At 42.5% G+C, this 24983-nt stretch overlaps 2 protein-coding genes across 2 annotated transcripts; one reads left to right on the top strand and one right to left on the bottom strand.

Moving 5' to 3' along the window:
- The first annotated feature begins 54 nt into the window (after positions 1-54).
- On the top strand, positions 55-14826 carry gemin5 (gem (nuclear organelle) associated protein 5). Its single transcript, XM_046867153.1, has 28 exons — positions 55-338; positions 468-622; positions 1316-1497; positions 1650-1801; positions 2079-2195; positions 2695-2827; positions 3495-3657; positions 3818-4030; positions 4756-4841; positions 4977-5059; positions 5632-5765; positions 5859-5932; positions 6254-6438; positions 6603-6742; positions 7434-7605; positions 7693-7884; positions 7965-8075; positions 9033-9155; positions 9599-9694; positions 9977-10114; positions 11158-11305; positions 11404-11523; positions 12460-12670; positions 12775-13029; positions 13155-13317; positions 13407-13797; positions 13962-14052; positions 14535-14826. The coding sequence occupies exons 1-28, from the start codon at positions 197-199 to the stop codon at positions 14715-14717; spliced, it is 4353 nt and encodes a 1450-aa protein (XP_046723109.1). The 5' UTR covers positions 55-196; the 3' UTR covers positions 14718-14826.
- Positions 14827-16205: 1379 nt separating this feature from the next.
- On the bottom strand, positions 16206-20611 carry cnot8 (CCR4-NOT transcription complex, subunit 8). The gene is made up of 7 exons (XM_046867155.1): positions 20533-20611; positions 19826-20036; positions 19337-19530; positions 18395-18556; positions 17456-17600; positions 17248-17358; positions 16206-17126 (listed from the first exon to the last, which is right to left on the bottom strand). Exons 2-7 carry the CDS (start codon positions 19940-19942, stop codon positions 16998-17000), a joined length of 858 nt encoding a protein of 285 aa, XP_046723111.1. The 5' UTR covers positions 19943-20036; positions 20533-20611; the 3' UTR covers positions 16206-16997.
- Positions 20612-24983: the final 4372 nt, after the last annotated feature.

Raw genomic sequence — 24983 nt, 5'->3', positions numbered from 1 at the left:
GATAATGGATGCGGAACTATCACAAGTTTAGCCAATATTGAGTTAGGAGGCGGGATTAACTAAAGGCCGGTGGGCAAACGAGGAAGCAGCATGGGTGAATGGAAGGTGTAGAAGCTTGTCTGGTGTGAGGAGCTTCTGAGCTTCTGAACTTCGAACTTGAACTTTCCAAGATCGGTTTGTCTTCCAGACAGTCGGGATGCATGAGCGGCTTGTTCCTGCGTCGCCGAACTGGTACTGCTCACGCTGCAGCGACCTGAGCGTCCACGGCGTGCTGGGCTTTGGAGCTAAGAACACGATCTACCTTCTGAAAGTCAGCGCTTCATCAGCAACAGTGCTCGGTATGAAGCTCGCATCATCTCACAGTGTCCACCCCTGGTCCACATCTGTTCCACCCCTTTTCCACATCTGTTTCAAACTCCATGCTCTCCTCTTATTATCATTACTGTTCTCATGTTCTTCATCCCCAGGTGAACTCAGGGGCCACAGCGAAAGAGTTTCTGGCTTCTCATTCTGCAGGCATGAGACTCAAGAACATGTTTGTGCAAGCAGCTCAGATGATAAGACCATCAAAATCTGGGATGCTGAGCAGAAGGTGCTGTTAGAGGAACATCAAGTCCATCAGGTAGGATTCATCCAGAGCATCTTCTGCTCTTACCAGATCACAAGGAATGCGGTTACGATTTATTCTTTATTCGTCTACTTGATTTTGATCAAAAACGCTCTGAAGAACGTGTTCGCACTTATTGATGCTCTTCTCTCCGACAAGTTCTTCTCGTTTTTTCCTTTTTTCAGTACAAATCGCCGACATTTCTTCTCGAATAGACAGTTTGTTTGTTGACGGAGCAGGATTTGTGGATGAGGAGGTGATCAGGGATCTGTCCTGCCTGAACCGATCCACCTCTGAATCCCATCATTACGTCGCCACGTCTGTAGAAACATCAGTATTATAGAGAAGTGCAGTAGAACAGAGCAGAGCGCTGCATCACACACAGGAATCTCATACAGGGAGATGAACTCATAGCCAATGAACACGTTTCTACACGTCTCCTTTCACTGGAGCCACAACTGCACCGCCCACATACATCATCTCCAGCAGAAGCGTCCACACTCCCGTCATCACATCACCCCGGGGTTTTCCTGCGTTTTTTCGCGTTACATTAAGGTTTTCCTGGGAATTTAAAATGTGTGTTTTTTATGCAAATGAGACAGGAAAGAAATTATAATAATTTAATACATATTCATGGAGAAAAAGATAAACGACTTGAGTAACTTCTCACCCCTAAATCACGTGGGTTCTGGAATTGTGTGGTTCTAGAACACGATCTCGGCCATTCACTGGTCTCCGAGGCAGAAAGCTTTACTGGTGTCAGGAGATGAGAAGGGAATCGTGGTGTGTCACTGGTTTGGCAGAGGAGACACTCGGAGCTTCTTCCCCGAACCCAGAACCATCTTCAGTCTGTCCTGCTCTCCACACGACGAGAACCACGTCGCCATCGGGTAAGACTTCTCCTCCAACCACCTCCAAATCCTTGTGACGGTTTCTAAAGGACTTTGATGCTACTTTTAGAACATTGCATTGTCCCACACCATATCTGTCCTTCTCTCTCTCTCTCTCTCTCTCTCTCTCTCTCTCTGTGTGTTCTCCAAAGGTACAAGGATGGAATGATCGTTCTGATAGACCTGAGTAAGAAAGGAGATGTGATCCACCGTCTGAGAGGTCATGAAGAGGAGATCCACGCTCTCGCCTGGTGTCCCGAACCCCAGGAGGACGCGCTGTACGGCCGGCCTGAGGACACCGCTGGTAAGTGTCTTCACCAAGATCTGAGAAATAGAATTAGACGATTTACACTGCAAAAAAAAAAAACTTCTAAAATGGAGAAATAAATGCAAAATTTAAGACGACGAAACAAGTGAAATGATCTGGAAGTGCAGTAAAATAATGACTTTAGAGGAACAGAATGTCTTAAAATAAGCGTTAAAACATGTTTTAGTCGAATTCACTACTTTTTTTTTTGCAGTGTGAAGCTTTTGAAGTTCTTCTTGCACATTCCAGACGTATTCATATTCCTTCTCTGCAGACGCGTCCAGCGGGCCGGTGGAGGTCGAGCGTGGAGGTGCTGGAGGTGGTGGAGGTTACCTGGCGTCAGGTAGCCGAGATCAGACCGTTCGGATTTGGAGCACGGCAAGAGGCAAAGGTGTGTGTGTGTGTGTGTGTGTGTGTGTGTGTGTGTGTGTGTGTGTGTGTGTGTGTGTGTGTGTGTGTTTCATCAGATCTTTTTAGAAATGCAGATATTTTTGAGGAATAAAAAATGACACCGATAAATCAATCAAATAATTAAAGATTTATTTATTTATTTTTTAGCACTGTGAACATTTAATGATAATATAATTATGCATTATTAAATGAATATTAATTATGTCATTAATAATGATAACTTTTTAAGTTTTTTTATATATAATATATATTAACATAACAAATGTAATATATTTTTTTTACTTTCATATAAATATAATCTAAAGTGAACGAATTTATTACTAACGCAGAATTTATTCAGATTTTCTCAGATGTGTGTGTGTGTGTGTGTGTGTGTGTGTGTGTGTGTGTGTGTGTGTGTGTGTGTGTGTGTGTGTGTAATACGGATCCCAGCTGTTCGTATTTCGGTGTTTTTTTATGACGTGCACGTCGTGTTGCAGGTGTTATGACCCTGAAGCTGCCGTTTCTGAAGAGGCGAGGCGTGGGCGTGGACCCCGGGGTGAAGGAGAGACTCTGGCTCACGGTGCACTGGCCGAAAGGAAGACCTTCACAAGTCGTCTCCAGCTGCTTCGGGTCTGGATCCTTTGCTCTTTACATGTTTACTGGGGAACTGGAGGCTCAGTGGTTAAGGTTCTGTGTTACTGATCTGAAGGTCGGGGGTTTAAGCCACGGTATCGCCTAATTGCCACTCTTTGGGCCCCTGAGCAAGGCCCTTAACCCTCTGGCTGACCCTGTGTTTAGACCCCAGCTTCTGTAACGTACACGTGAGAAGTATAAAGCCCCTTTAAACAGTATATACAGTCTATAACCTTTATTCCTTTCTTTTTCTTTTTCTTTTTTTCTTTCTTACTTTCTATTTTGATTCGTCGTCACTTGCTGAAGCGTGTGAAACGATCCTCAGCTCTCGAGTCTGAGCTCTGCTGTGATGTGGGATGTTTTCTGGTTAACAGCTTTTACCCTTTTAAAAGGGTTATTAATTAATTAATTATTTTACTAATTAAAACTGGGGAATTAAAAAAAAAAAAAAAACTAATTTTTTGTTTGTGTAGATTTTTTGTTTAGTGTCAACTTTGTAAATGTAAATAATGTAATTAGGGCTTTGGAATCGGAAGGTTGTGAGGTCAAATCCCAAACTCCTGCTGATGGGCCCTTGAGCAAGGCCCCTGACCTTCAGCTGCTTAGTTATAAGTTACTCTGGATATGGTGTTTATTTGTTTTTGTTTTTTGTGTGTGTCTTCAGTGGAGAACTGGTGCTCTGGGATCTCACGAAATCCGGTAAACAGAAATGGATTCTGCTGGGCAGCTCATCAGATGGTCAGAACCACAACCGCATCGTCTTCAACCTGAGCTCAGCGCGTGTGGGGGAGCGAGATCTTCTCATCAGCACCTCCATGGACAGAGATGTGAGACTCGTTCTTCTCTCTCCGTGACGCTGAAGAACCGGATTTATAATGAGTGTTTGTGTTTGTGTGTGTGTGTGTGTGTGTGTGTGTGTGTGTGTGTGTGTGTGTGTGTGTGTGTGTGTGTGAGGTTTTCATCTGTCGTGTTGTATCTCCTCCTCAGGTGAAGTGTTGGGATGTGGAGACGTTGGAGTGCTGCTGGACTTTACCCACCATGGGAGGCTTCGTTTACTCTCTGAGCTTCTCCCCAGTGGCCTCAGGCGTCCTGGCGCTGGGCGTCGGAGACAACATGATCCGCGTGTGGAACACGATGTCCATCCACAACCCCTACCACACCAGGACCTTCTGGCAGGGGATCAAGTCCAAAGTCACCGCGGTACATCATCGTTCTAACACCTCGACGTGTCCTCACTGTCTCTAATAATCACAGCTCCTTCTTTCCTTCTTTCTTTCAGCTCATTCTGTCCTTCCTCAGTGTGATTTCTCTCTTTCTTTCTTACTTTTTTTGCTTTTTCCTGTCATTTACTTTTACACTCGTTTTCTTTCTTTTCTTCTTTCCTTTCTCTTGTCATTTATTTCCTTCTTTTTGTCATTTTTTGTCTTTCTTCTTTTTTATTGTTCTTGTCATTTTCTTTTGTCATTCTGTGTGATAATTTTTTCTGTCTCTCGTTGTTTAATTCTTTCTTTTATTTCTCTCTTTCTTTTACTTTTTGTCTTTTTTCCCCATCATTTTCTTTCTTACTTTCTCACTTGCACTCGCTTTCTTTCTGTCTTTTTTGTTTTAAGAATTTTTTGTTTCGTTCTTTCTCTTGTCATTTATTTCCTTCTTGTCATTTTCTTTTTCCTCGTCATGTCTTTCATTTTCATTTCCTGTTACTTTTCTTTTTTATTGTTCTCGTAATATTTTTCTTATTTTCTTACACACCACATTTCTTTCTCTTTTGTTTTTCTATCCTTTCTTTCTTGTATTTTTTCTTTCTTCTTTTTTTTCTCCTTTCTTTATCATTTTTGTCTTTTTTTATTTTTTATTTCCTTCTTGTTGTTTTTTTGTGTCTTTTCTTTCTTTCCTTTGTTGATCTGATGTATTTCTGGGTTTTATAGTTGGCGTGGCATCCGGTAAAGGAGGGATCATTAGCTTTCGGGACGGACGACGGAAAAGTGGGAATCTATGAAGTTTTTTCCAACAAGTACTAACACACACACACACACACACACACACACACACACACACACACACACACACACACCTGTTGCTATATCAATACACATCTAGTGTTCTGTGTTAAAGAAGTGTGTGTGTGTGTGTGTGTGTGTGTGTTTAGGCCTCCACAGATCTCCAGCACATACCACCGTAGAACAGTTTACTCTCTGGACTGGGGTCCTCCAGTTCCACCTCTGTCATTTGGTGAGTCTCTCTCTCTCTCTCTCTCTCTCTCTCTCTCTCTCTCTCTCTCGCTCTAATGGAGGGAGATGGTGTATGACTTGATTCCTTCACGGCCATTTTACTGCTAAATCACTGAAGGCGGTTTCTCACTTTGTCTTTCATCAGGATGGAGGAGATCATTGCTTTTGTTTTAGAGAGAGGGAGGGAGGGAGTGTGAGAAGAGGTGGGGAGTGTGAGGGAGAGAGCGAGAGAGAGTGAGTGAGAAAGATGGCACATTTGCTGTTATAATAAACTCCACTTTTCTGGGAAGATGTTCCACTAGATTTTGTGGAGATTCGTTCAGCCACAAGGAAGTGTGGTATTAAAGTCAGGAACTGATGAAGGTGAGGAGGTGAGAAGGTGAGGAGGCTCCTGGGAGTTCAGTCAGCGTTCATTCATTTATCTTTTAATAGTGTTGAAGCCCTATAGCAGAAGATCTTCCACTCCATCCCATGTAAAGCAGATCTTCATGGAGCTGGCTTTGTTTGCACTGTGATGTTGGAGCAGGTTTGGTCTCCTACTTTACCTGATGATTATTCTTTTTTGGTTTGCAGGTGCAGGAGATAAACCCGAGTACACGCTGTACAGCTGTGCAGGAGAAGGAGTTATCTTCCAGCACGACCCGTGGAAGCTCTCAGACGAAGCCAGCAACATCGACAAACTCATCCGCGACTCGAACAACATCAGAGTAAGTCGTTTCCGGAGAACTGTGTACACGTGAGCGTCGCTACAGTGGTGCACGTGATCCAGCGATGTTCTAATAAACCTACTTTTTCTGCAGCACAAAATCTCTCCTCACACGGACCTCAGCTGGAAGCCGGACGGGAAAATCTTGGCGATCGGAAATGAAGACGGGTGAGTGGATTCCTCAGTCAGCAGCTACACACGGGTTACATGAAGCACGATGTGGAGCTGAAGAACAGCCCCAGGTGAACGTAATAATGGTGTAAGGCCTCACACCTGGCTGTGGATCACCTGACCTTCACTTCCCGGAATGGAGGAGTTGATGTTTGCAGAGCAAAACTGACCGAATGGATCTGCTGCTCAGGAATCAGCATCTGGAATCAGCATCTGTCACGTCTTTTTATATTTAATAATGAAGCTGTTGGAGTTTCCTCCTGGTGCCTTTTTTCATTCGAATGTTCATCAGTTCATCAGTTGAAATTTCTCTTGCAGTTCTGTAGAAGTGTTCGAGGCTCCAAGTCTGAAGCTCCTGTGCACCGTGCAGCAGCACCATAAAATCATCAACGCACTACGCTGGCACCATCAGCACTCCAGCACCAGGCCTGAGCTGCACTGCCTGCTCGCCTCGGGCTCCAGCAACGCTCTCGTCTACGTCCACGACCTGCGCAGCGCCATCGGTCTGCATCGCATGGACACGCCCCCGAAACATGACAATAAAATACCAGCAGTTATTCAAAGACACAATTATAACAATAAAAATATATATATATATTTTTTTTTTTACAAATTTTATACAATTGTACTCATTTTTATATATTTAAATAATATTTTTTTAATAAAGAGAACCCGTCTGAGAACCCGGTTTTGGTGACCGAACCCTTCCGCACGTTGTCTGGTCACACCAACAAAATCACGGGTCTGGAGTGGAGTCCTCACCACGACGCTCAGCTGGTCACGTCCTGCTACGACGGCACGGCTCAGGCGAGTCCTTCTACTACCTTCTTCAAATACATTAAATACAGCGTCTGCCCCATTCTTTTAACCTCCACCCTTCTGGGGAGATGTTCCTTTAGATCTTGTGGAGATTAGTTCAGGGTAAAGGATGTGTGTTAGTGATGAAAGCGAGAACGTGAGGAGGCCTGGGGGTGCAGTCAGTTCACATTTGATCGTTCAAAATGGTTTGGAGCTCTATAGCTGGAGATCTTCCACTTGAAAGCAGAGCACATCCGAAGGCGTCCTATAGAAGGTTGCAAAGGGGTGGAAACTTTTTTGGAAACTTTCCATGGGAACTGTGGGTATTTTGGAAACTTACCAGGAATTTATTTAAACTGAATCATCTACAAATATAAACATGATGACATGCAGCATTGATGAATGTTCAGGTAGAAGTTCTATTGAAATCACATTAAATCTGGGCGTTTTAACCGAAATCCTCCTAAAAGATTTCATTTTTCCAACTACACCAATTTAGTAAATTCCCAGTTTATTCCTGTTATTCCCATGGAAAGTTTCCTGTCATGAAAATTCCTGGAATTTTGCAACCCTAGTCAGTTGCAAACTGTGCCTCCAGGTTTGTCGGAACATGTGGTTGGAAACAACGGGTGTCCCAATAAAGTTCTCGTGTGTGTGTGTGTGTGTGTGTGTGTGTGTGTGTGTGCTTTTTCTGCTGCAGGTATGGGATGTGCTGAAGCAGGAGCCGGTGTGTAACTACAGAGCTCATAACGGACGTGTGCTGTGTGTCCAGTGGTCACCGGTTCATCCTGACCTGATCTGGACCGGCGCCGATGACTTCACGGTGCACGAGTGGGCCGTGTCCAAGCAGGAGAACGTCAGACCTCCAAAGAGTGCGTACAAACCCTTTTAACCTTCTGTGCGACAGTCCAGTTTTCAGACTGCGATGTGAGGAACGTCGGAACTCTGCTTCTCCTCAGGTAGGAGACGTGCGGAGATGGAGAAGAAGAAAGCCCCCCCGAAGAAACCCAAGAAGAAGGCAGCTGAGAAGAAGACGGACGAGAACGAAGCGCCGATGGTAGACGAAGCCGGAGGAGGAACCAACAGCGGGATGGACGAAGGTCCGACGGAAGACAAAGCGGAAGATGATCACGTCGTCTCCGCTGTCGCCGGTAACGTTACGCTCGTCTCATCATCACTCTTTCTGTCTCGAACGTATCAGAATGTGAAGATCTTCTCATTTTGCGTGCAGGCCCGTCTCAGGAAGCCGCTTCCGTCACGGAGAAAGTGCGTGTAAACGGAGAGAAAACTTTTCCAACCGTGAAGAAAGAAGAGAAGGAGGAGAAGAAGAAAGAAAAACCAGGTATATAAATATATACGAGAAAACGCTCAGGACGAGAATGAACCATGTGTAGATGAAGGTTCATGTCTTGGAGTAAAAGATCTAATCCTCCTCCAGTAACAGTAGATCTTCTCCTTTTACATTTCTGCTGGAGAAAAAGTCCTGTAAGTTCTCGCTTGTGAGCAGATTTCAGTATGAAAATGTAGGAGAACTTGACGTGTATGATGGATGCGGTTTAGAGTTCCAGTCTCCTGGAAGAGAGAAGAGAGAGAAGAAGAGCATTTTCTATAGTTACACATACACATTCTCAGTACCATAAAGTTATGTCGTGAAGATCATCATATCAGCGTAGAGTATTCTCTTCCATGAGGTGCTGTGAGATAGAAGGTTGGTGGTCCTATTTTGGATTTGTCGACAAGCTCCAGTGAAGGGAGCCTTTTAAGTCTGGTTCTTCTCAAGGTTCCTTCCTTATACAGCTTTTCATAAATTATAATTTTTTCCTCAACACCTGGGTGAACCTGAAGACCCAAACCTGTTCCATCACGACAATGTTCCTGTGCACAGCATAGCTTCAAAAAGGTTGACAGATTCTTCGATTTTGCTGATAATTGATCGCTGGAACTATCTGCAAAAATCCACACAGATAGTTTTTCCGGCTTCCGGTCCCCTGTCATTACGAGAGCGGCCTCTATAGGCGAATTACTGACACTACATGCCGTTTGTTTTTACACGTGAGGTGCACAGAGCGCGCTATATTATATGTATTATTTATACTTGGTGGTATCAGTTATTCACAGACATTTATATATTTATTTATTTTGGCACATGTTCATGATTCAATACTTTTTTTTTTGCTAATTCGGTTCAGTGCTATTTTACATGGAGTGGTTTGTCGATTGTTTTTTTTTTTATCCAGTATCCTTTTTAAAAGCTCGAACGAGGAACGATGACTAAAATCGATCCGTCTTGCGTTTCTAGATCTGTCCGTGAAGAAGAGGAAGCCGCGCTCCATCCTGCCTCTGAGCGCTTCCATGGACCACCGAGCTAAAGAGGAGCTTCAGCAGGACTGTCTCACACTCGCCAAAATCACACACACACAGGGTCAGAAACCAAATCTCACAATTTCAAATCTCACTATCATGCAGTACAGATCCATTACACATGATGAGTTTAATCCCCAAACATTTTCACACCACACTGTGCGGCCAAAAGTATTGGGACACCTGACCGTACCAGCCATATGGGGTTCTTCTGCAAACTGTTACCACCAAACCAGTTCCCGCATGACAATATCCAGCTCCAATAAGATCTGCTTTCCATGAGTTGGAAGTGTGTAGATCTCTAGCTATCGAGCTCCATCCCTATTGATCACCTTTGGGATGAATGTGAACGCAGCCCAGGCCTCCTCACCTTCTAAACGTGGAATGGGATGTTTAGAAAGTACCAAGCTTTATGGTCAGGTGTCCACAAATTTTTGTCCATACAGTGTATCATACGTTCCACTCCAGATGAAGCTTTTCATGAAAAACTTTTTTTTTTTCCAGGCGAGACGCAGAACTGTGTAGCAGGAACCGGAGAACTCATCCAGCTGGGCTTATTCGCAGATCGGTGCGCCCTCTACAGGATGTTCCAGGAGGAAGGTAATTAAAAATAATAATAATAATAAGAGCATCATTTACAGCTTGTTCCTTCTCATGAAAACTTACTGAAAAGCTCTGAGACTCCTTCCATAAGCGTTTAGAACCCTATCGGAATGCCCTGAACGTTTTTACATCTCGGATTTTTCCATAGCATCTGTTGTACATGAGCTGTGGGTTCACAAATAATCGCTCGTCCTCTACCCGATAACCCCGAACCAATCATGCTTGAGAATTTGCCGGTTCTGCGGTGTTTAACGATTTAGCTTTCTGGTGTTGGTGCAGAGGACGGTCACCTGGAAGCAGGACATTACGAGTCAATGATGTATCTGAGGCTGTGGAAAGGAGATCTGATTGGAGCTCTGCAATTGGCTACAGAGAAAGGACAGCTCACGGACCACTTACTGAGCTTAGCCCCGATGGGTAAGGCTTTCTTCTTTCCCTCCACCACAGGTCTCCATAGTAACGGTTTTACTACCTTACGGATATATTAAGTGTCAGACCGCAAGTTTGTTTAGTCTCCGTCTCTCACTTTTAGCGCAGTGTCACTGTTTTTATTTTTTAATAAATCGATTCAAATATTTTAACAACTTAATCGCACATTTGCATCTGTTTAAATGTGTCTTAAATTAATACTTTTCAAGTTTTTAATACTCTAATCAACATGGAGAAATATTGATGCTTTATGCACATGTATGTTTATCAGTAAAACCGAACTCCACACACAGCATGAAGAATAAATATTCTTGTAGATGTTTTAATGATGGTGTTTTGAAATTCTGTAAATCATCAGGACACAAAAAACGACACCAAACAAAACTTTCGCAATGTTTCCACACGGACCGTTTTAATTGCCGGATTTAAGAATGCGAATGATTAGTGATTCAAAATGATCTTTCTGTGAAGTTTTTTTAATTGTTTAATATCTGAGTAAAGAAAGGACGTCGTGAATAAACGTGTGTTGCACGTATCGAGGGAGAGATTGAATGAAGGATGGGAGGAATTAAGAGGAATTAAAGTCTGCTGACATAAGTAGAAAGTTTTTATTTTTACATTTTTAGAAAGTTTAATATTAAATGTAAAAAACACACTTATTTACATGTCTGTAATTATCCAAATGGGGTCTAAGAAATTTTTCTATTTATTGGATTTTTATTTAATCGATTTAATTTGTGCCAATTTATCGATCACTCGATTTAATCAATATAATAAAAGTCTATTGCATGCATTTGATTTATTCTATTTTACTTAAATAATATTATTTTTTATAAAATATAATAAAAATAGTATTTTGTGTTATTTAACCAAGCAGGCATTTTATTCAAAATGGTTTTAAAATTGTAACCGGTTGATGTTCACTAATAAACTGTGTTAATACAAAAAAAGAAAACGACAATTTTGTTTTGAACCGTGACTTGAAACCCAAATAAATATATAATAAATAAGTCTACTGTGTCCATTTCCAGCCGGGTATCAGGTGTGGGTGAGGACAGTCGAGGCGTACGTGAAGCAGCTGTGCATGCAGGAGCAGTTCCTCAAAGCCGCCTCGCACCTCGTGTCCATTCACAAACTCTACGAAGCCATCAGCCTCCTTAAATCTCACCAGTTCTACAGGTCGAGTCAAAGAAAAAAAAAAAAATTTTAAAAAGTCCTGCCGTCTGAGGCGTGTTTTAATAAGACGTGAGGTTAAATTGCCGGGTTTTGTTCCACAGGGAAGCGATCGCCTTGGCCAAAGCCAGACTGCAGCCTGAGGACGCCGTGCTGAAGGACCTCTACATGAGCTGGAGTGCTGTACTGGAGAAGGACGGACATTACACCAGCGCTGCTAAATGGTGAGGTAAAATCCACAGGGTTCAGAAGGAGGAGCGTGATTTTATTTAACGATCACTGATTGGACATGGCCGTGCTCATTTGAATAAACACATTCGGATTGCCATATATGGTAAACGATTTCGTATTGTTCCCTGTAAAAGGAGCATGCTCTTTTCATAGTGTCATGTGACTCACCTGACTGATGATTGTCTAGAAATTCAATCCAAAATATCATTATCCTGCGATGATGTTGAAATCCTTCGTCATTTGTAATGTTTATCAGCGAGTGATTTATTAACGCATATCACAGCCGGTTGAAAAAAAAATGTCTGTCCAAAGTGTCCTTTTGATTCGTGTGTAAGAATTAAATAAATAAATAAATAAATCAGATGTGGACATTAATAAAGTGAAAATATTTCCTGATTGTACACGAGTACATTTTTCTAAGAAGAGTTCCTTGTAATTCGACGTTTCTACCACTAGGGGGCTTCCCGCATATAACGATCAAGCACAAGAATAAAAATAAATCGCGTCGTAACCGTAGAAACGTGTTTACGCAGGTGACGTGATCGTACAGAAAGTAAACGATTAGAACACAATTCAAAACGTCTCGTACGTACATCATCTCGCGCAGAAGTATCGATATTTACCTCATAAAATGACCCAATTTTTGTGCTTGTTTTTATTTATTTATTTATTTTTTTTAAGTGCATTATGGTTTTCCTGGGGGTTTGGAATGAAGGCAAATTGTGTGTTTATTGTGCAAAAATAAAAAATACACGTAGTGAACTCCTTTTTACGACTGACCAACATGTATATAGAAATCGAATATAAAAAAATGTAATAACTATAAATTTGCGATGCTTTAACTCCTGCTCCACACCAGTGTTCCGGGTTTTTTTTTTTTCGCTGATCTTTAAGTCCAAACGGTGGAAATGTGCTTGCGTTTCTTGCAGCTGTCTCGCCGCGGACTCCGGTTTCGACGCGGCCAAAGTCATCGCTAAGAAAGGGGACGCGTTGTCGCTGAAGACGGCGGCCGGCGTGGCGAAGCTGTCGGGCGAGAAAGACCTGAGCCACACGCTCGCTCTGAGATGTGCCAAAGACCTGGTGCACTCGCAGGACTGGCTGGAGGTGCAGGAGATCCTCAGCACCCAGGACACCTTGCTGGTCAGTTTGTTAGACGGCCATGATGTTGTAATTGTGGACGTGTTTTTTTTTTTTTTTTGTGAGGAACGTTCCTCATGTTCCTCTGATGGTTTTCCCCCGTGTAGGGTCACAGGCTCGTGTTCGGTGTGTGCGAGCTCCTCACTCAGAGACTCTCCGACGCCGGCTTGGTGACGTGGACATTGCAGTCGTGTCACGCCTGGTCCAAGCCGAGCGACGAGCGCTTCCTCGATGCTGTACTGTGTGTGTGGAGGAGCGAGTTCGGGATCGACTTTGAAGATCTCGACCACCTCAGATCGCTCCATCAGCAGCTGGGAGCCGTGGAGAACCCGCCTCCATCTGCTGGAACGACTCTCAAACAGGTAAAGCTTCCAAGAAGAAAAAAAGATCTCCGACACTGAAGAGTCTTTCCACAATCGTTATTTAAAACTTGGACATCTTTACGCTTCTTTTTGTCATTGCGTGATCGATGTGTGATGTTCTGCAGATGTTGCCTCACGTGGCTTTGGACATCACTCTTTCTGCACTCAGCGAGCTGCTGGTAGACTGGAGCTCGCTTCTAGAGGAGCTTCTTAGAGCTTTGACTCGCGTCTTCAAGGCTAACAGTTTCTCTCTGATGGACGAGATGTGCCAGCTTCTCCTTCCAGAAGGTACGAGACTCGCAGCTCGCTTTGAGAATCCTGTCGCTTTTTTTTTTAAGATTTCAACATTTTTTTTCTTCTTTTTTTTCTCTCTGCAGGTTTGGATTCTGTGACGGCCTACAAACAGAAGGTGCAGAGTAACGAACAAAGCTTGGCTGCTTCTCGAAGTCTGGAAGCTCTCATCTCCTACCAGCTCATGTATAAATATTGGTGGAGTTGCAGAAGCTTCAAACAGTTAAACGGCCACCAAACGGCGGTGGAGAACGGAGACGCCGCTCCCGGAGAACCTGAAGGCGTTTTGAGCATCGAGGAACCTCAGGACTTCTGGAATGTCCTTCTGTCGGAGCCTCATGCTGCTCTTCAGGCCACACAGAGAGCTTTAGAAGCCATCCAGAGCAAAGTGACCATGATGGTCCAACAACACACTCAATCTGGAGATCCAACAGATGAGAAAATGAGCTCTGAAGGACCAGGAGATGCTGAGAACAGGTACAGGGGGTATGGGGTGACAGCAAACATCTGTATCTCCAGGATTGTGGCTCATCAGAACTTTTGATTGTATTGATGGAGCGATTTGGCCAAAATATCATATCGCGATATTTTCTACAAATTAACAAAATTATTGCTGACGTATCGCTTGATGTTTCTCTCAGACCTTCTGCAGACTCTGAAACGTTTCCTGCTCTGGTCGCTCAGATCGCTGAGCTACAGAAGACACTCGCTGCTTTTCCCGGTCATGTGAAGGTCAGTGATTTGAGGAATTCCATAATCTGTTCATTTATGTTCTGTTGAGTTTGTGGACCTCTGAGCAGAAGATCGCCATGTGCTTCTGTTTTTGGAAAATCCCATTCCTCGTTTCCTGGTATAAGAACCTCCACTCTTCTGGGGAGATGTTCCACTAGATTTTGTGGAGATTCGATCAGCTACAAGGATGTTGTTTTTTTTATTTATTTATATTTTTTGATGTAACGCAAATTAAATGCACTAAATGGGTAGCCGTAGTTGCTATGGAAACAGTAGCATAAGAGTCGATTAGCACTGGATTATAACGTAGAATCGGAAAAGTTTGAACAGTTCCACGTGAACGAGTTCCGCCGTGTCTCTCAGAATCGTCTGGAACAGGAACGGTTACCACGGCAACACTCGGCCCGGGACGATTCTGCAGCTTTTTCTCGTAATGAATAGATTTTCCGTTTAACGTTATTTTTCCCCTCCTTTTCTTCCAGACCTGCGTCTTCCCCGACGTCCTCGAGTGCTGTCTCGTCCTCTCGTACGTGGACGAACATGTGGGCGGGATTCCACGTGGTCTCCGCGAGACCGCTTCGTCTCTGCTGATGGCGCACGCGTCCTCGGGCTCGCTGTACAAAGCACGTCAGAGATTCACGTCACAAATCCACAACAGCACTTAGTTGTTTTTTTTTTCTTTGTTTTTCTTTAAGAAAGTTTTTGTGTAACACGATAAGATCCGCGATGTTCATTCATTTCCCCGGAACTTCAATAAACTGTTTTTCACACAAACTGTTTCATTCGTCTGCGTCTCCAGACCCCGAGCTGTGTTTTACGTGTAGGTTTGTTACAGACTAAAGTTTGTGGACACACCCGACCATACGATTTGCTTTCTGAACCTCCCGTCCCACATTTAGTGTCCATGTGCTGTTCATTTCCTCCACTCTTCTGAGAAGATGTTCCACTAGATTTTGTGTTAAAGTCCGGTACTGATGTAAGTGAGAAGGTTCCTGGAGGGTGCAGTCAGCGTTCCAGTTCATCCCAAACGTGTGCAATAGGGTTGGAGCTCTACAGCAGGAGATCTTCCATACACTTCCAACCCATGGAAAGCAGATCTTCATGGAGCTGGCTTTGTGCGCAGAGGCACCATCATGCAACAGGAAAGCTTTCATGTATCTAAAGATGTTCTTTACACTCGTGTGCCTCCAACTTTGAGTGCATAAACCGATAAAAGTTCTCAGATGTCTTCACTTCTATCAGAGTTCAGTGGGTTTTTTACAGTGTGACTCAGAATGAACTCAAAACCCAGAGGAGGTTCTCTCAATCTCTCTCTCTCTCCACGTGGTTGCCAGTTCATGCTAAATAAAGTAAAGACAATGTTATTATTTGCTGATTTTAAGGTCAGATTCATTTCTGGGGGTGAACCGACGCTCGAGACCCCTTCCATAATCGTTTAATAAACATTTAACGGTAAACTTCACTAAATAAAATAATCTTTGAAAACAGAGTGAAGGATTTGTTGCTATAGCAACGACAACATACAAGAGCATGAATAGAACCTCAATATAAAAATTATTTTTTTAAGGACTTGTGTGCCTTTAAAAAAAAAAAAAAAAGTCTTGCTTTTGAGTTTTTTTTTTAATTGTTATTGCTTAGGTTTAGCATTAAATCTAAAAAAAAACTTTAAGGTTAAACATTTTAAGACTAATTTTTTTTTCCTTTTATGTTTTTTTTATTTTTTTGGTTAATTTTTTTTTTGGATCATCATTTTTGATTTTCAGACTTAATTTTAAATATAAATTGCTTTTAATAAATTTTTTGGTTTTAATAAATATTTACCAAATTTTTTTCATTACATATTAAGACGATGTTTTTTATTTATAGAAATTTCATTGTCTTTTTTTTTTTTTAGGTCGAGTTCAGATTTTACATTTTTTTTTCGACTTTTTTTTCCTAATCAGTTCATCCTATAAATTGCTGATTGGCTTCTACATAAAGGCTCATACTTTAATATGAAGAGAGAATTTTTATATATATATATATATAAATAAACCATTCACCAGGTTTTATAGTTTCAATAAATATTTATCAAAACATTTAGCGTGAGAATCTCAAACATCAGCTTTAGTTTTATGCAAAAAATAATTAAAGGAGGAAAAAAAAGCGCATAGTTGATAGAAAACATTTTAATATACAAGTGTTTCAAACATCGGATGGAATAAAAACAACAAAGTACCACAAACGATCTGTTTCATGGCGGACAAATTAAAAGGAAAAACGTTCTGCACAGAACCAGTGGATTCCTGCTGCACCGTGATCCTGAACACAGATTTAAAACACTGAGGGATTTTTTTTTTTTCCGTAGGAAAAAAGCGCTAAAATATCGGCTGCTTTGAAAATTTTGTACATTTTAATACACGACACGGACTGAGCGGATGTTTCTCACGGGACCCGGACGATGTTCGGATCTCGTCACACCTCGGGGTTATTTATTTATATCTATATATCTTTTTTTTAGAAAAAGAAATCGTACACAAGTTTGTGCCGAGCTGCTGGTGGAGCAGATTAAAAACGCTGTGAATCCTGTTAGCTGAGAGACCAGGTGCTCGTGTCCTGTGCTTAAAAAACTTTTTTTTTCCTTCAGTTGGTTAATGCTGTAAAACAAACGAATAAAACGTCCAGGAGGAATGATGCGCTCGGAAATCGCCATTTTTTCTTTTTTTTGCCGAAAGGACTGGGCGTAAGAGCAGAACCCGTGTCGAAAGAGAGAAAGAAAAAGAGAAAGAGAGGGAGAGAGGATTAGTCGTTTTTATCCCCCCCTCCACCATTCCAATGTGGATGTAGCAGACTGATAGAGGGAGGAAAGAAAACCAAAACAAAAAAATATTTAAAAAAATAAATCCAGGATCTGCTCTTTTCTCTGGGGGGTTAAAAACAAGTGCGTGGCGGCGTCACAGTGGAGGTCAGTGCTTGTTGTTGGCTTCATCTTGCGACGAGCTGGAGATGCCGTTCTGCGTCTGTGAGGAACCCGAGCCCAGGCCGTAGAGACGACCGCAGTACTTTGCGTCGTCGATGTTGTCTTCGAAGAATAACTGCGAATAAGACAAACGTTTTTTTGTGCATGTATGAAATCGCTGCTACTACGGATTCTATGTTCTTCGTATCTACGTGACGTTTGTGAAAATTTGATCTTTTGGAGAGAACGTGAGTCACCTCTTTCATTCTGAAGAAAGCCATTCCAGTCAGCAGAGAGTCCGAGCCGGCCTGGTGCTGTCTCCCGATCCGTTTCAGCTCCAGCTGGTCTGCTACTTCCTGAAGTCCACCCTAACACACACACACACACACACACACACACTGCAATTATTGCTACTGAGACTCAAATAGCTTCTCATCAACAACAGAAAAAAAATACATTTCTTACCTTCAAGTTCTTGCAGCTCTTCATGAGATACTTCACGTCGTAGATGGCGGGAAAGAAGAGGTTCAGGATTTGAAAGAATTCATGCTCCTCCTCCGGGAGCCGAGCGTCCGTGAGAAGCTTCACCAGGTACCCGAAGTCGTATCCGCTGTCGGGGGACGTGTAGGAACATATCGGTGAAACGTTCTCGAGCATTGAATATCAAATTTTTAAAAAGGTCCTAAGTGCTTAATAAGATTCTTATTTGATCAAGCTCCTCCTACCTGGGTGGAGTTTAAAGTTCCAGGGCATATTATGGGATAGATTTCAGGGGGTAAACTCACAGTGGGGAAAATAAATCAGCTGGGAATTAAATAATTATTTTCCCCGCTGTATATGAGGAGTTGGAAAAGTCGGATTGGATCAGAAATAGCGCCACCATCTGGACCTTAACATCTTAACGCTGATTTTACTGTGCTCCGATGAACATAAAAGTTCGTGAAAACAATAAAAGATTTATTTCTATATAATTATCAGTAGCTGCGCTTTACTTTTATTTAGAAAGTGACCAATAATTTAAATTTAAATTCTCTCAGCGCCGCGGCTGCTACATGAATATGAGGCGCCGCAACGCTACAGAGACCGAGGCGTGTCCTGAGAGTCACTCAGAATACAGATTAACATGGCAGAGGTAGAGCTGTAATTTCCTCCAGACACAACAAGAGAACATCTGGGTTTATTTCATCTTTAATCTTTTTTGCGTGTTTGTGGAAAGGACCATGCAGAAGTCAGAAGTAAATTGATGATTTGTTGTCTGTCTGAACCAAAGAAATAAAAGTGAACTATCAACTGCAGAGCATCGGAATTTTTTTCCCATTGAATCGTATCGTGTTGAATCGGACTGAAATCGGATCGCAGTAGCGGTGAATCGTATCGCGTCAGGAGCTGCTTATTATCCGTTACCTGTGGAAGGAGAGCCATCGCACGTTTTCGCACAGCACCAGCCCCGAGGTCATGAGCAGCTCGGCGAAGTACAGCGTATCGATCCCTTCTTCTTCGTGCTTCTTAAACTGGAGGCCTGAGTTCTGCAGAAGGTCTATGGAGTCCTGAGAGTACATGTCCTCTCTGTAAAACAGGGGAAAGAATTTGGAATTTGAGCTTAACCCGATTTAACAAATGGAGGATTTTCCATGACAAGGTGTGTGTGTGTGTGTGTGGGGTGCAAAATCCAGCACTACAAAGCCAAATGTTTATGGACACCCGACACCTGCTGTTATAAGAAGCTCCACTCTTCTGGGTTGATCTTCTCATTAGAAATTCAGCTACAAGGGTATTAGAAAAGTCAGGTAGTGATGTTGGTGAGGAGGCCTGGAGTAAAGTCAGCGCTTACATCCATCCCACAGTTGGGTTGGAGATCTATAGCGGGAGATCTTCCACTCCAAACCATGAAAAGCAGATCTACATGGAGCTGGCTTTATGCACAGGGGCATCGTCATGCTGAAACAGGTTTTGGGTCTCCGAGTTTAAGTAAAGGGACAATTTCATACTAAAAGACGTCCTGTACAATCGTGTACCTCCAACTTTGTTGTGGCGGTTTGGAGAAGAAGCACGAAAGACGGGTGTCCAAATACTATTGGCCATACAGTGAATCAGTGACACACACACACACACACACACACACACACACACACACACACACTAAAATCCTATTGGTCAAACACACAACACAGTATAGCAAGCAGTAAAACGCTGAGCGTGGCTTAAAAACAGAAAAAATCATAAGAATTAAAACGTAGATTGCAAAATTAATAAAACATTTTTTAAATAATAAAACTGAATTAATGTAAAATAAAATTCTAAATGTTTTTAATAAATAAATAAAAAACAACAACAACAAAAACCTACGTTAAATTGAATTTGAAGTTGAACTGCCAGGTGGTGGTCCCGGGTGGATAATCGCCGTCTTCGTTCATGAAGGTCAGCCCGAGCTGTATGATTTTCAGAAGGTCCACGTTGCAGCGTAAGAGCTGATACTGATAGTCCACAGTGCTGCGAAATTCTCCGATGGGTCGAACCACTACGCCGGGGAACTCCGTATCCTAACCAGGGGAAACATTTATTTAAAAACAGAGATTCTTTATCAGAAGTTTTTCCAACAGAATAATATTTTGTAATATATTCAGTGAATCTTCATTACAACATGAAGCCTTTTAATACAGGAAATCATTTGTCTTTACATTTTCGCTCATTTTCTATTAGAATCTAAAATATAAATTTAAATATATTTAAATATAAAATATTAAAATATAAAATATAAATTTTCGATATTTTCATATCGAACGATACGATAAAGCAGACCGTATCGCCGCACCTCCGAGAATCAAAAATCGTTACCATGGCGATGTAGCTGTAATTCTGAATGATCTGCCGGATTCTCCTCATCTCCTCGTCCACGTTGCTGGCCCAGACCTCGCAGATGATCTGACTCGTATCTGCAAGTGCAGCTGGCATCTCGATTTAGGATGGAGACCAAAAAAAAATAAAGCGCTCAGGAACTTCACACAGGGTTCGAAGCAAAGCAGCAGGTACAAAAAAAGAAAAAACTCTGGAATCAGGAAATGCAATTTGGATTAGACAAGATGAAGAAGCAGACTAACGTGCTTCCAAAAAGTCCTGGAGATGAAACAACGTGCTGAAGACCAAACCAAGCTCCTGGAGCTTCTGACCCTTGAAACTAATGCACCTAATATAGATGAGTAGATAGACTTCTGGACTACCAATATATCGAATAAAAGTCCTTCAGGATCGAACATATGATCAAAAATAAACACAATAAGATTACAGGGGGGGGGAGATTCATAGTGCCCCCTCGGTTCAATCCCAAACCACAAAACCCGCGCACTTAATAAAGGGGAACTAGAAAAAGACATTTGGAACACGGCGTCGCTCAAGAGCGGCTATGCTAACACTAAAACAAACCCGCTAGCTCCACACGGCTAATCAGCTAGCTAGCTAAACACGTCGAACCCGATTAGAATATACAATTCACATGAACGAGTAAACGTGTCCCCGGTGTCCCCCGTGTCCCCCGTGTCCCCTACCTGGCAGGAGTCCTGCTGCTGGGATGCTAATCAAAAGCTGTGCAGCGTCCGTCCGGGTCAATAAAAGCTCCGCGTTCACTTCCGGCAGTGAAGGATTGTGGGTATATTTATAAAAAAAAAAAAAAAAAAACGCGCTAATGCAAACGACCAAAATAAAATTAATCCAATGTTTAAATAGAGTGAAACCATTATTAACAAATGTTTTTAAATTAAAGAATATTATTTAATATACTATTTATATTTAATGTGCAGTGAATTCTTGAATACATCAATATATAGGGGTCTTAAAGAACCTGTGTTCATTAGTTGAATAAGAATGATTTATTATTAATTATTAATAATCCTCCGAAGAAAAATACAGTGATCCTTAATGACAAAAAAAGATAAAACACTAAAGCCAAAAGTATACGGACCCACGACTTTTCCCTACATCCTTTACCTATCTATCTATCTATCTGTCTGTCTGTCTGTCTGTCTGTCTATCTATCTATCTATCTATATACCTGTCTGTCTGTCTGTCCGTCCGTCCGTCCGTCCGTCCATCTATCTGTCTGTCTGTCTGTCTGTCTGTCTATCTATCAATCTATATATCTATCTATCTATCTATCTATCTATCTATCTATCTATCTATCTATCTATCTGTCTGACTGTCTGTCTGTCTGTCCATCTATATACCTGTCTGTCTGTCTGTCTGTCTGTCTATCTATCTATCTATCTATCTATCTATCTATCTATCTATCTATATACCTGTCTGTCTGTCTGTCCGTCCGTCCGTCCGTCCGTCCGTCCATCTATCTGTCTGTCTGTCTGTCTGTCTGTCTATCTATCAATCTATATATCTATCTGAGGATAAAGTGGTTCTCACACAAAATATTGACACTTTGGACAGTTTTTACATGTTCACAATATTTTGAGCAGCTGATGAATGATGAAAATGAGAGAGAGAGAGAGAGAGAGAGAGAGAGAGAGAGAGAGAGAAGGTTGGGTGGTGTGGAGATGGTAAAGCAGGAAGTGGTTAGGATTATAAAGGAGGAAGTGAAAGCAGCAATTAAGAGAATTAAAAGAGAAAAGTCGGTTGGACCAGATGTCATACCGGTAGAAGCATGGAGATGTTTAGGAGAGATGGCAGTGGAGTTTTTAATCTGTGAGCAACAGTATGGTTTCATGCCGAGGAAGAGCACCAAGGACGCATTGTTTGCTTTGAGAATGTTGATGGAGAAGTATAGAGAAGGTCAGAAGGAGCTGCATTGTGTGTTTGTGGATTTAGAGAAAGCGTACGACAGGGTGGAGAGAGGAGTTGTGGTGATGTATGAGGAAGTCTGTGTGTGAGAGAAGTATGTGAGGGTGGTGCAGGACATGTATGAGGACAGTGTGACAGCAGTGAAGTGTGCAGTAGGAAGGACAGATTGGTTCAAGGTGGAGGTGGAACTGCATCAAGGATCGACTCTGAGACCTTTCCTGTTTGCAGTGGTGATGGACAGGTTGAAGGACGAGGTCAGACAGGAGTCTCCGTGGACTATGATGTTTGCGGATGATATTGTGATTTGTGGTGAGAGTAGGGAGCAGGTTGTGAAGAGCCTGGAGAGGTGGAGATATGCGCTGGAGAGAAGGGGAATGAAAGTCAGTAGGAGTAAGACAGAGTACATGTGTGTGAATGAGAGGGAGGGCAGTGGAGTGATGCGGTTGCAGGGAGAAGAGGTGGAGAAGGTGGAGGAGTTCAGGTACCTGGGGTCAACAGTGCAGAGTAATGGAGAGTGTGTTAGAAAAGTGAAGAAAAGAGTGCAGGCAGGGTGGAGTGGGTGGAGAAGAGTGATAGCAGGAGTGATTTGTGATAGAAGAGTATCTGTGAGAGTGAAAGGGAAAGTTTATAGGACTGTTGTGAGACCTGAGATGTTGTATGGATTAGAGACAGTGGCATTGAGTAAAAGACAGGAGGTGGAGCTGGAGGTAGCAGAGCTGAAGATGTTGAGGTTTTCGTTGGAAGTGACGACGATGGACAGGATTAGAAATGAGTTTATTAGAGGGACAGCGCATGTAGGACGTTTTGGAGACAAGGTGAGGGAGGTGAGATTGTGATGGTTTGGAAATGTGCAGAGGAGGGACATGGGGTATATCAGTAGGAGAATGCTGAGGATGGAGACACCAGGAAGGAGAAAAAGAGGAAGACCAAGGAGGAGGTTTATGGATGTGGTGAGGGAAGACATGCAGGTAGTTGGGTTGAAAGAGGCAGATGTAGAGGACAGGGGGCTATGAAGACGAATGATCCGCTGTGGCGCCCCCTACTGGGAGCATCCGAAAGAAGACGACGATGTCTCAAAAGTGTACTCACTTTTGGGACATACTGTACATATATATTTTCATAAACCATATTTCAGCTCCACTCTTCTGAACAGGGCTTCCACCAGATTCTGGGGCGATTCTGAGACAGGTGTTGGACGAGGTAACTGAGGGATGTCTCCAGTTCTAGTTCATTGTGAAGGTGTTCCGTGGGAGGTCAGGGCTCTGTGCAGGACACTGGAGTTCCTCAAGTCCAATCTTCAGCGTACACAGAGGTTCTGCACATACTTTTGGACTGCAGGCAAAACCTTGATTTTCTTATACTTTTTCACATTTTGTAGCTCATCGGTATTAATTCTTTAATCACACGACGGGGAAATAATCAACCAGAGCGCTCCAACTGTCCTACAAGATCTCCTGTTGATTTCTTGATGATTTTATTTGATTTTATTTTAAATGAAAAGATTTTTCATCAGATTCAGCAATATTTCTACAAGTACTATAGAAACGGTTACTATAGAAACGCTATACCATGAGAAAACCAATAAGTCGATAAGGAAAATTAAATAAGAGACAGATTCAGAGCAAAGAACCGTTTTTTTTGTTGTTTTTTTTAATATTTGTTGTGAAACTACAAAACGTTCTTGTGCTGGTGACATATTTACAATTTTTCGTTGACAGTACAGTGTCGATGGGAAAAATTCACAGCTTTTTATAAGTCTCACAAGGAAAGAAAGAAAGAAAACAAACAAACAAAAACAGCACACCGGAATCACAAAAGTGCAATAAATACATGCTGTGTTTAAAAAAAAAAAAAAAAAAAAAGAAATGCTCCGTCTTTAGTGGAAAGACATCGGAAGATGAAGTGTAACTGAGTCTGTGTTCAGTAGCAGATCGTTCGTGATTAACCGCATCGATGGCTGACGGCGAGTTTCTTTTGTTTCTGTTTTTTCCTGACGGGATTCGGACGATCGACGTGTTATTTGGGTAAAAAAACAGAGGATTTTTACATCCCCTATGTCTCAATTCTCACTCCTGCACACTGACACCTGTACAAGGCAACACATCCAAATTCAATATTGAGAGAGAGATAGATAGAGAACGAAAGAAAGATGGAAAGGAAGAGAAGGTATGGGATGGAGAGACAGGGGGAAAAGAAAGAGATGGGAGAGAAAGAGAGAGAGAGAGAGAGAGAGAGAGAGAGAGGGATAGTAGTGTTTTAATAAATCCATTCACATTTGTTAAACTCCAGTCTCCTTTGTGTTTTGGTCTCCAGCAGTTGACCATCGGATCGTGTGTTTGTGCTCCAGAACTCGATCTGATCGTAAAGAAAACCAAAGCGTTGGTGAAGAGAAAGAAAAACGGAGTGAGATGATTAAACGTGGAGGAGAGGTGTGTGGCTGTACGTAAATCGGGTCGGTGGTCTCTGCGTGAGGGATGCGGGGAACGGGTAGGGGGTCGCTGGTGTTCGGAAGCAGAAAGGTGCTGAGATGATGGATGCTGGTTTATCGCTTTATCTCGAGGTGCAAATCGAAGGAAGAACGCAGTATTGGGGCGGGGGTGGGGGGGTTGATCGTTCAGTTTTTAAGTCAGTTCTGGGTTTGTTGAGAGCAAGGCACGTTGATCAAATGGTGAGTGGAGCCAAACATTCCTCATCTTCATCATCATACACTTCCTGATCTGAGGCACATGGGATCGGCCGTCCACGCCGTCCATCTGTGATCTGCGTTGGAGTGGTTTCCTCGAAGGCCTTTCGTTCCTACAGTGGTTTCGACTTTAATATGTTTACATTCAAATGAAACTGGTAACTTTGTAACTTGGAAACGCCCCTTTGATCTCGCCATTCGAAAACGCATCATAATTCCGAACAATTAAAAAACAAACAAACAAAAAAAAAAACACTCTGACCTACAAGACGGAAAAGTGCAGTGGGACTCGGAATTCCACGTCGACGACTCGTGAAGAGCACGTTTTCTTCGTTAAACGTGCGGCTTTGGTGTCGGGAAATCCGCCGGAGCAACTTGGAAAGTTTTAGATTAGAAGACGGAAGATCGTCGGCCTAATTCGCGTAGGTCTCAGAGATCGGACGTACTAAAGCAGGATTTTGGGGGAAAATTTACAAAATGTACCTACAGACTTTCCTTTTGGAAGATTATAAACCGTACATGATGTTC

The sequence above is a fragment of the Silurus meridionalis genome, chromosome 15 (assembly GCF_014805685.1).
Source record: "Silurus meridionalis isolate SWU-2019-XX chromosome 15, ASM1480568v1, whole genome shotgun sequence".
NCBI classification, from domain to species: Eukaryota; Metazoa; Chordata; class Actinopteri; order Siluriformes; family Siluridae; genus Silurus; species Silurus meridionalis.
Note: the sequence above shows the minus strand (reverse complement) of the source record. Positions and strands in the feature narration are given on the sequence as shown.